Source organism: Camelus bactrianus, chromosome 14 (genome assembly GCF_048773025.1).
Source record: "Camelus bactrianus isolate YW-2024 breed Bactrian camel chromosome 14, ASM4877302v1, whole genome shotgun sequence".
In the NCBI taxonomy this organism is placed as follows: Eukaryota; Metazoa; Chordata; class Mammalia; order Artiodactyla; family Camelidae; genus Camelus; species Camelus bactrianus.
This window is the reverse complement of record NC_133552.1, coordinates 57,583,964-57,596,106: the sequence shown is the minus strand read 5'-3', so window position 1 is coordinate 57,596,106 and position 12,143 is coordinate 57,583,964. Positions and strand designations below refer to the sequence as shown.

Sequence of the window (12,143 nt, the reverse complement as noted above, 5' to 3'; positions counted from 1 at the left end):
GTGAACACGGCGTTGGTAGAGGGCCTGTCTCAGGACAGAGCTACTTTCTTGGAAAGCCACCTGGCTTTAGTACAAGAACCTGAGACTCCTGGAAGCCACAGATTTCTAGACAACTGACAAGTGGCTGGGCTGCAGTATACCTTAGGTCTTTCTGGAGCCAAATTCTGTGACCTTTCTCCTTTCTTCTTTTCCCTGTCTCTTTTAGGCATTTTCACAATGATTCATTCCTAAATGGGCTTCAACTATCTACAAATTTAGATAGAATTCTGTAAGGCTTTTTTTTTTTTTTTGCTGAATTTTAACCCAGTTATCTCAAAATAAAAGTTTTTTTAGGTGTCTCAGATCTACCAGATGGACAAGAGAAAAAATAGTGTCTGCAAATACTTGATCATCTTAGCAACTATTTGATTTTTTTAATTAAAAAAAAACCCTTATGGTTTTAGTATTAAGAAACTGCATTATACAAATGTTAGCAAAACATTTACATTTGGTGTGTGCATTTAACCAGCAATTTCCCAGCTCCCAAAATATTTATTTTCAATATCCTGTTCGCTCTTTATGGCTTATCTACTCTATTTGAAATCTGTTCAATTTATACAACCAGTAAATTACTTTTCCATAATTGCAGTAATTACAGTCCTCTTCATATGCTCAGACTTATTTCTCAGAACTCTACTACAGGAACACATTTGTGATCAAGTCCAGATACATTATGAAGGTTTAGGAAATAATAAAAATGTTTCCCTAACATTAAAAAATATTGTGTAAGAATAAATCTGCTCAGTAACTGACTAGTCTCCCTCAAGAGTGTCAAGGTCATAAAAGATAAGGTACGTTGAGAAACTGTCACGCGTTGGGGGAGAATGAGGAGACAGGACATCTAAATGCAAGTGAGACCCTGGACTAGATTCTGACACATGAGAAAGATAAACTGGTGGAATTAGAATGAGGCCTGCAGCTTACTTAGTGACATTGTCTCCATGTTAATTCCCTGGTTTTGGTGGTTGTACCTGATGGTCGTTTATGCGTGTTAACATCAGGATAAGGTGAGTGAAGGGTGTAGGTGAACTCTACTGCTTTTGAAACTTTTCCATAAGTCAAAAATTATTTCAAAATAAGTCTTAAAAAATAATTTGATTTCAGGCAGCTCAGAATTGGAGACTGACGATTGGTAAAGCTATTTCTCTACCATAGTCCCTGGTATATAAAATCCACTTGTCAAGCTTAATGCATATACATATATTAAACTCCTGGTAAGTAAGAGCCTCTAATTTGGAATTTTATTCATTCAAATAAAGGCTTAGCTTAAAGTGTCTCTTTAAAAGATCAATAAGAAATTGTGTATGTTTGGGGACTGTTTAGATACTTAAATGAAATAGAGACACACTCTGAGCAAAATGACACACTATGACTCATTCTTATTTCTTAAAGCGTCCAAATATCAGGTATATTACCTGACAGACACTAGGTAAGCCTAAATCTTAAATCAGCTCCCGATGTCTTCTAGGAGGCAGTGATAGGATGCGGATGTCCTTCTCTCAATCAGTGCAGATTACTGCGACCTTCCTGTATAAGTGGACACAGACTGACCAGGAAGGACCACAGGCATGTTCCTAAACTGCCATAGTAGCGCTCCTGTCTCTCTGCCACCGTAAGAACTTTCGGACAAAACAGTTTGATCTTTATCTTATAATCAACTCGTCAAATGAGCCTCAAACTTTATCATTTTGCAGTTCCAAACTGCTAATTTCTGCCTCTTAAAAAAATGCCTGGCTGCAGCTTTAAATTCACTGTTTCTTGCCTTTCATTTTAAAGGTTAATTTAACAAGTTTGTGATGAACGGAAGCAACCTGATGCCCAGTGATCTCCAATTAAATGGGTAGGAACTGATAGATGGCGTAGCAGAATTAAAGTGATTTTTTAAAAATCCCGAGGCGCTCAGGAGAAATGGAATTTAATATCTACCAATTCCACATGGAAATTAAACGTATCCTGGAACAAACTTCTCCAAATCAAATTCAAAGGAAACATAATAACTACTCAACACAATTCATTGTCAGGTTTTTTATTTTTTAATGTTGTGTGGCCACTATTAAACTATTTGAAATGTCAATCTCAAAACCCAGGATTCCTGTGTGAGTTAAGAAAAATAAGTGGAAATTCTCCCAAGGAGACTGGAAGCCTGCATTCAGCTCAACCTTTGATCGGAGCCACATGCTGCAAACTCCAATTCTTGTTCTCAGGCTCGCCCCTTCCTGTTTCTTTATCTGGCAGCTTTCCAAAGAGGGACAGGTGGTTTTAGGGCATTTTCTTGGGTTACAAATCAAATAATATTTCATGGTTTTCCCCTTTAATGGGCTAAGCAGAAGGCATTTGACAAAAGTCACTAGAGAGGTTTGGAAAAATAATTTATACCCTAGGGCATTCTTAGACCAGTAACCTGGCAAGATGAGATTCGAAACAACAACAACAACAACAACGAAAAAGCAAATCTCACTGCTCCTTCCAATGTTGCAATGCAAAAGCTGCAAATCTGCCTTCCTCCTTGGGGGACTCCATGCTCAGAAACTAGTGAATAGATTACATTGGTCCTTACATGTTGAGTTTTTATCGGTGACAGTTTTGCCACAAGGTGTGCAAGGGAGTAAGGAGCTGCTTTCTAATACATGACACTCTTGCCAATAAAGGAAATGAATGTCCTAGAGGCAAGTTTGTGGGATTTTTTTTTTTGTAAAATTAACAAATTTCATGCCTCACCATGAAATTCAGGAAATTGACAGTGGCCAGAAATGAACAAAGTAACCCTAGATTTCATGCATGGAGGGTGGCAAAAGCCAATGCCAATAGAAAATAAATTTCCTCTTGGATTGGCTGCAATTATAAAATGTCAATGTGTATGATAAATACAAACATCAAAGTCTTGCTGGATCATGCGAAAATGTATCTGGGGGAACAATCAAGGCATGTTTCCACTGAATCATTATGTTAAGCATTCCCATATTTGCACAGTTGACATCCTAACAACACTTAATGAAAGAGGTTGGGGAGTAGAGATGGAGGCTCATTCTGAGAATTCACACTGATGAGGAGGCTGTTAAATGTTTAACATTTAGGGGTAAAGGCAGTATAATTTCACAGGGAAGAACATGCAGGCACCTGCGTGGTGCCCGGGAGAGGAGATTCTGGCCACAAGCTGATGGAATTGATGAGGGGAGTTGGCTACAGAATCATCTGGAGTGGAACCCCTCCAATGGTTCTTGGCATCTCTGGCTCCTGTTCTAGGAACATAAAACACTATTATTTTCAACATCCAATTGGACATTCTCATTTTTGGTACCACTGTTTCTCAAGTCCAACAAGCCCTAAATAGAGGAAATTTATGTTTGCCATATCCCAGACTAGCTTTTCTATTGGCTGACAGCACTGTCTTTCTTTCACATCTTTTTCTTAGTCATATTTGATGCGTTTCTTTCTTTACCCTCTCCATTAATTGCCTATATTTAAACATGAAGTCCTGTAAATTTTTGTTTTCACTGTTAGCGCTGTCTTCCTTTCTCCTTCCTAGCCACGCTTCGGTGATCTCTCTAGTCTCACTACCACTAGCCTCACCCGTGCCTATCTGAACCCATCCTTTACTTGGATGCCAGATTACAGCTTAAAGTGCTCAATGCAAAAAAATCCTATTGGACAGCACTGGCAATATTAAATACTCAATCCATCCCAATATACTCATCAATCTGTATAGCCAGAGACTAAGTTATTTCCTAAACACTTAGCAGAAGTTAATTTGTGCAGCGGTTAAGAACCTGGGTTCTGAAGCCACATCCTGGCATTGCAACTTACAAGTGTATGACCTTGGATAAGTCACTTATCTGTACAATGGGAATCATAATATTGGCTACTTAATAGGATTGTTGTAGGGATTAAAAGTATAAAATGATTACAGTATTGCCTGATATAAAGTAAATGTCCAGTAAATGTAAATTATTATTACTGTGTATGTAATGGTCTCCAAAGTGAATCCAAAACCATAAAAAAGGGGGAATAAAGTTTCTTATAGCTCTCTCATAGTTTTAGAATTTGGATATTATGTAAGTGAGTAACAAGATACACTTAAATATTCATTATCTCATGGACAACCTTGGGAAGTATATATTTGGATCTTCAACCGATAAAGAATGGTATTAGGCGTATATTAAATTGGGTCACCAAGAATTTGTCACTTATTTTATACTTAGACACAGTGATTCAACAGCAAATACTATGAGGCTAATGAATGAAGGGATATATATATATTTCACTTTGACTGGAAGTCAAGTCCTATTCATGATCCACACCTTAAAAGCACACCATGTATTGGTATTTGTAGAATTATTCCTGCCTAACACTTAGGACTATTGATGATTTCGGTTCTCCCATTGAGCTGGATGTTATACACAGACTTTGGACTACAGAATACATTTCTATGACTATGTTAACACAGAGGAACTTGGAATGCTAAGCTACTTTAAAGATAAAGAACTAGTCTAACAGTAATTTAGGACACTGAATTTAGAAAACCAGGGGACATCCGGATAAGTGATAAGATCAAGGGCTCCAAACAGCCCTGACCAGCTGACTGCTATGGATTCTGAGAATACGCTCCCTCTTGAAGTCAATCAACTCTCTTGCAGGAGAGTGCTTCTGCTTCCTCTGAGAAATCTGACTTTCTTCAGGCTGTTAGGAAACTACCAGAGAGACAGACATAGGGCTGAGATAGGACAGGAGTCACTTCCTGATTCAGTCAACCTCAAAATCACATCAGCTCTGGCAATCAAAGATGATTGTTCCCACTTCCAAATCTCTCTCACATCAACCGGCTTATTCATTCCATCCAGTATTCTTTTTAGGCCTCTCGTTAAATCAGTTAATTTCCTAAGCATTGAGATTTTAGTGGTGAGTACTGACCATTTTTTTTTTTTTGACATTTAATTGTCAGTATTATCTTTCCAGAAGATTCCAGCACTTTAAAGAATAAAAATCTAATGCTTAGATGTACAGCTCTTCCTGGGGTAATGTCCTGTATTCAGTGACTTATTTTTCATTTCTCTTTCTAATTTTCACTTCTTTAGAGGTTGTAATAAAGGAAATTCTTACTGTAGCAAATTATTTAAATCCATGCAAAGAAAAAAATCAATGAGACATAACTTTTTTTATGTGGGATTTATATATAAGCTGTTATTTGAAGGACAAGGCATATTTCATGCTCTATTTTAATTTAAACTCTCTTCTGGCTATCTTACCAAATATCTGTAGACACAATATTTTTAAGTGAGTTACATGTTGACAGTTTTCATATACCATGAAGGTTCTCAAAAGTTTAAATTACTCCCAAGGACATTTACAGCCATTTCCCCTTTAGAGCAACCAATGAAAACATGATTTTAACCATCAGAATAATTCACAGGGCCGTCTCTTCTAGTCTGGCCTCCACCCCTGGTTCCTTGGAGTATTATTTGTAGTAAACAATCCACAAAGAAAAAAAAGATGAAAAGAATAAGATTCTAAAAGACTCTTTTATAATTGTTAAAGAAACAAGCCTGAGGAAAATTAAAATATTTCAAAAGTGGCTGAAACATTAACACATGATCAGCAGTTCTACTCTTGAGATAATCATGAATTAAAGGAAATTTTAGAGCAATTGGAAGATGTATCTCTATATACCTATACAAAAGTTTAATTATATATGTTAATGTAAATGTTATATTTATGGGGGAAAAGTCTAAGTACCCTTATTAACACTACTATTATTAAGACATTTTTAAAAAGTGTGGTAACATCATACAAGGATTTATTATTTGGGTTAAAATAAAGATTTTCATTTTCACTGCTAATCAGGACTTTGAGAATGATCTCAATATTTCAGGAGGTCACTCCGCTCCCTTTAGTCTATTCAATCAGTTCCCACATGAAGGACTTTTTGGTCATGACGGCCCTGGAATTTGTTATAAGTTTGTTATTTATAAATAGTCACATGTTTCAATGTTTTTTTTAACAATCTACTATTTATATTTCTTATTTTCTAGTTTCTATAACACAACACTTTCTTCTACCTTCCTCTTATCTCCTGAAACTGGAATTGCTCAGAATGTCATTGGGTTAATGTTAGTGTTTGATTTTTGCCTGAGTTTCTGAGATCCATGCAACTTGGAATCTATTTAATTCCATTCTATAGAATCATCAAGGATTTCCTCTTGGCATGCCAAAAGCAAACATCTTGTGTTATAGCTTGAACTTGAAAACATGACAGTGAAAACTACCACGTTACTAAAATCAGATGTCGACGATTAAAAACAAATACCTTTTGATATAATTATCAAATTAAACCATTTATCTATAGGAAACAGTGCAACTGAGGTGTAAATTAGAAGCACAATGTAAAACCCCAAGTACAAAAGCAGTTCTCTAGCCACTTTGAATCATTTGGATGTGCTCTGCTTTCTCCCGGTAAACGAAATCCTTCTGTTGCTGGTTCTCATAGAAACTGGAGAGCATGATAAGGCAGAAGAGATATTTCAGTGAACTTCCTATTATAAATGGAACATCTTGTATCCAAAAGAATGTTATACTTGCAAAAATAGGTATGCCTCGTTACAGACCATTGGTTGGTGTCATATCACATCACACCATGAATTTCAACTAGAAAATCTAGTTTAGAATATCATATTTGCAGTCTGTCAGTAACTAGGAAATGGAATAATTACAACTATAAATTGTACAGAAGTTGAGCATGTGGGAACTGGCAGAGATGGACGAATGAGTTGGCACTGGGGGTTGAGGCAACGCACACACGTAGCTCAGGACTACTTGTCTCTTTATGCCAAGTCATTTTAGGCTTGGTGTGCTTTGCTTGCTTTGATCCGTAGGAAAATCTACTTGATTCAGGATGGAAACTGCAGTCCCATGAGTCCCTTGAGCTGTTGTCTCAAGATGATCGCTGGTAAATGTTCCAAGGTTAGGAAATGCCTGCCTCGTGTTTGCTGAATCGCCTCATACATTACACCACCTTTAAGGCATTAACCTTGTTGTGCCACATAAAAATACCTTCACATATGCAGAGTTCAGAAGTAAGTCATTTTATAAATGTAGGAAATTGATAACAAATGCTGCTCATGAAAGGCAACTGGGTACCAGCCAACCTTTTCTTTCTTTCCTTCTAATTTTTTTCTCAGGGAGGAGTTAGCATTGCTTATGCATTCTGCCAGCATTACAGAGAGAACACAGCATATGATAAATGTCCACAAGAAATGAGAAATATTGAATCAATGACTATAAGAGGAAGGCAGGGGTTTGGGAGGGGTTAGATTTCAACTGATAGAAAATAAAGTGCTTCTGGGTCTTTTTTTTTTTAAATATCTTTTTTGGTGCTTTTAGGAACGCACAAGGGCAAAAGCAAGTTCTGTAGCTAACAGTGAGATCAGATTCTAAAATAATTGCTTTGGCTTTTGTTCCTCAATTTAAGAGTTGTGTTTCTGGCCTGTATTATTGAATAGGCTCTTTTCTCATACAAAGCAGACATGAAGAAGCCTTAAAAGCTTGCTGCTAACTACAGTTCTCGAAATAAATTTCTATTCTATTTTTTAGGATCTAGAGGTTTTTGAAACATGGTATTTCAGGATCTGTCACATGGATGATGGAATTCTTTATCACTAAAAAAAGTATCAGATTTATATTATAGGATTTCATGCTTAAGAAAGTTTTTGAAAAAGGAGTATCTTAGACAGATGCTTGAAATATTTCCTTGTGTTTACTTCCATCCTTCTGAAATGCAAGGTCTATAGTCCTGAACATTTCATAAAAAGAGAACCCAAGTTTATCTACAAGAAACAACACATGTTTATCTAGCAACATTTCTTTCAGATAGAAAGTTGTGAATACACTAAATACCTTGAGGATTAAACAGTTCTTGCAGGTCCCAAGAAAGTCATCTGGGCACCCTAATGGCCATTTATTACATGACACTAGTCCTCTGACTGACCTAACACAGCTTCCTGGCAGCTGGCTTTAATTTACCACTTGATAGCAGCTGTCACACGGAAAGAACCAGGTTCATTATCTGATTTGTCTCTGCCATCCCTGCACTCACAGAGTCCATTAACAACAGGGAGACGTGCTTTTTAAATTACTGAATTCGTCATACTTCCATTAAAAGAGTAGACTTACAAAGTAAAACAGAACAGCTTCTTATTGCTTTCCCTTCCATTTCTCTGTCTAGCTGTTTCTGTTTATTCCACTCAAAGAACATATATTGAGCCCCATTCTCAGCAGGCAGGGCCTTATCTGTCCTCCTCTTATGCTTAGACCAGAGCAAGGTCCATACTAGGCACCCAGTAAACACGTGTTGGGTTAATGAATAAAGGAGAGATTGAATGAACAGTGCCCACTGCTTTGTCTCTTGGCCTGGCCCAGACGTAGAACCCACCTTGGTTTTGTGTTTGATGCTCTCATGCCAATTTTCTGTCTCGAGACTCAATAATTGGTTGCCTTGAGAGGAGGCAGAAAGCTCAGAAAGTTGGATACCCCTGGTTTGTCTGATCTATGAGGGCCTAAGGCCTAAATTAAAAGTACCAGCTGCTCATCCGGCTCTCCCACACTGGGAGGGCATCTGTGTAGATCAGGGAACGCAACCTTTTCTGGACAAAAATGAACACACGTTTTCCAGATTTTAGCAGTTCAAGTCCGTGGCAGCGGTGGTGGTGAGATTTGATCATAACACATGTCAGACATAAAACAAGTAAGCATTTAAGTGCCCCTGACAGATCCTGCTAGACCTCCTGAAGTTGTCATGGGGACTTGCTAATATTCGGGGTCTGTATTGTAACAATTATATATATTATGGCTGCTCAATGTCAATTATGTTTGACAGTGATAATTCAGTATGGTCTTATTTACTATTTTTATTTGATATTTATCAAGGTAGGGCTTCCCTGACCCCCCAGATGAGGTTAAGTCTTCCTGCTGAGTAGACACTTAGCATCCTGTGCTTCTATTTTCATAACATTTTCTCACAGTTAATTATAATTAATTTTACTGCATTAAATTCCCCAAGGGCAAAACAATGTATGTGTCTAGCTTACTCGATATAATGAGTTGAGTTAGTATCTTATGATTATAAGTGTCTTACTAACTGGGATAACCTAAAAACTTAAGCTCCAATGATGGGAAAAAACATGTTAAGCTCTCACTTTTAAATGGAACTATCGAGATCATTTCACCTTACACGTGTGGTAATAAGCATCCTGTAATATTTTGGTAATAAAAAATACTACAGAACAGTACAGAATCCCTGCTTTTAGTCTCACCAACATTTGCCCCCCCCATATCCACAAACCATTGTATTTTTTTCCTCTCTCTGGTTCTCATATCTATAAAGTTAGAGAACGTACCAGCTGTTTGGAGGAGGCTGTCCCACACACCCTAAGGTCTAAAGTAGAAGCAAGATTTATCATAGCTGTATACTGTGACTTCAGCTTTAACGTCTATGCTCAAAAGCGAGGTGTAGACTGCAGCACGGCCCCTTGTCCAAGAGAACAGTTCTTATCAGTGGAATGCTGGTATCAATGCCAAACAGTCAAAAGAACCACAGAGTGTCACTGAAACAACGCGTTCTGCCCGCAAATCCTTTCCCTCTAGGAAATTTTAATTTATGTAAACATTTTTCAAGCAAATCCGTCTGCATTCAGGCAACATTCAACATCCAGGCTGGAATACACTGTGTATGAATGTACAGCCAACACCTGGGTAAGTGCCCAAAAGAGACTGTCAGTGCCTCAAATTACATCTTTCTCCTACTGCTCAGTTTCAGAGGGAGAACAGGCTAAAAGCTACTCTCGCGATCAGAACCTTCTGCTCCCGTGAGCTCAGGGGTGTGGATGGTGTGGATGCAGCAGGTGGGGTACAGGGTGAAGCCGGGCTGTGCTTTGTGCTGGGGAATCTCACACGCTCCAAGGAAGCGGCGGAAAGCCCCCGGCATAGGCGGGTCAGGGCTTTCAAGGACTCTACAGTGGGGCTCACAGCATCTTCTTCAAAGCTACCAGCAACGTTTCCAAAAAAAAACCCAAAAAATACCTCTACGTAAAAAGGAGAGTTCTTCCTTTTTCTTATGGTATATGGTAGTCAATTAATAAGTATCTTTTGAGCAGGGTCTCTGTGCAGGGCACAGAGTTAAAGTTCCTAAGGACTATGAAAATGCGTCACGAGTAGAACTCTTTATTTTGTTTTCCTTCTAGGATTAAAATACCAAAAAAGAAGAAGAAGAAAAAAAACAAAAAAACAAAAAACTACAGACCTTCAGAAGTGCATGAATACCACTGGGGCTTTTACTTGAACACTTAAAACATTTCATTTTATCAGTGAAGTACCTTTCTTTTGACATGATGCAGACACCAACTGAATCCTAAATGGTTACAAATCACTTTCAATTAATTTGTGGCATCGTCATTCGTGGGAATGTGTCACCAATTCGATCCTTGTTTTTACTGATGGTTGATTGCGTGCCACTATTAACATTTCAGATGGGCACATAATAAGAAACAACCTATAAAGTGTATAAACTAGGACATTAATGCAGCAGGCAGAGATGGCACATGCAATTGACAGCTACAGGAGTGAAGGGTTTGATGAAAAGATGCTGCAAAGCCCAAGAGTGATGGGTTGCAGGTGCAAACCAGAGAGAGGGCTATTATATATAATTTTTGTTGAATTACTGATTTGCGGACTGATCTTTGCTGCTGCATTCATGAATGCTGTTTCACTGTCATCTTGGATGTATCTGTGTGGAAAACGGACTTGGCACATTTGACTAATTCATGCACTAACACTTCACATCCAGACAAGTATTAGCAAGAATATATTTTGCTCCATCGGTCTATGTGGGTGGTCAATTCTCAATGCCATAGCAAAACCTGAAGAACATTGGAAGAATTTTCTTAGCGGTCTCTAGGACTAATAAAAAGATGAGATATGGGAGCAAGGGGCATGAAATATATTAATGTAGGACTAACCACCAGGGTCCCTTCCAACAGATGGTACAACACCAAGTACATCCCCAACGTATGCTGGGTTTTTAATTTTAGTTTTTAAATCAAATGATTTTCCAGGCATTCAATTTCACATCAAAATGGCAGGTAGGAAACCCAACTGATTAAAAGCATAAAGATTTGTTTTATATTAAAACAGCCACCAGCACTGAGAAAAAGAAGCCAACTAAGATGTCACTGTTGCTCTTACAAGTTAAAAAGCTTATGTTCTCATTTTTAATCATGTCCTGCTCTATTTAACAAAATCCATATGCCCACGTTCGTCCATATACTGCAAGCTGACCAAAGACAATTTAACTGTGGCATGAATTATGGCAGTTTCTACCAAAAAGTATAAATAATCTTTATTATTCAAAAGTGATGCCAATGCAATGGAATATTTATAATTTACTGCACACTGTTTTGTGTGCGTTTTCGCATTCTCTTCGTGTCTACAAGTCATCGCAACTTCGGACCCGCCCATCAGGTACCGCGAACACTGACCGTTCCCGCGTCCCTGTCCGTGGCTCCGCTGAAACGCTCCTTACCTATAAAGAGGTTCCACTCCGTGTCTAGATCAGCCTGATTCGCCAGGCAGCCCTTCATGACGTTGAGGCAGTAGTTGTTGCAGGGTCTCACGGTGGGAAGTCCTCGACAGTACGGGCAGTACAGCATCTTCATGAGGGCACGGATGCACCCTGGGGTGGGGCTGACCTGGAGATTGATGGGGGGACAAAAAGGAAACTTAGACATAAGAAGGATGGAAGGGGCCAAAGAAAGAAGTGACTCATTTTCTCCTTAAAAAAAAAAAAAAAAAAAAAAAAAAGTGAAATAGCTCTGATAAACCTCCAGCGGTAGAGCCGGGGGCTAAACGAACCACCTGCATCTTAACCCTTTGTAATACTTGATCTTGACGCCACTCAGTTCCTGTCCAATACTTCTGTTTCGCATAGTCGTGATCATTTTTCTTGAAATGTCCCTGTCAATATTTTGATATTTATCTCATTGCGATTCAGCCCTGAAACCCAGACGTTTCACAATGGGACATGCACTGAGATGGCGTATGTGAAAGCGATTCCCCAAGTT

At 38.3% G+C, this 12,143-nt stretch overlaps 1 protein-coding gene across 1 annotated transcript in view; it reads right to left on the bottom strand.

Annotated features, from left to right (window-relative positions):
• Positions 1-12,143, bottom strand: part of GPC6 (glypican 6) — a 998,187-nt gene that overhangs the window by 315,626 nt on the left and 670,418 nt on the right. The window contains exon 4 of the mRNA XM_074378417.1: positions 11,606-11,771. Within this exon, the coding sequence (XP_074234518.1) occupies positions 11,606-11,771 (166 nt within the window). The remainder of the gene's footprint in view (positions 1-11,605; positions 11,772-12,143) is intronic.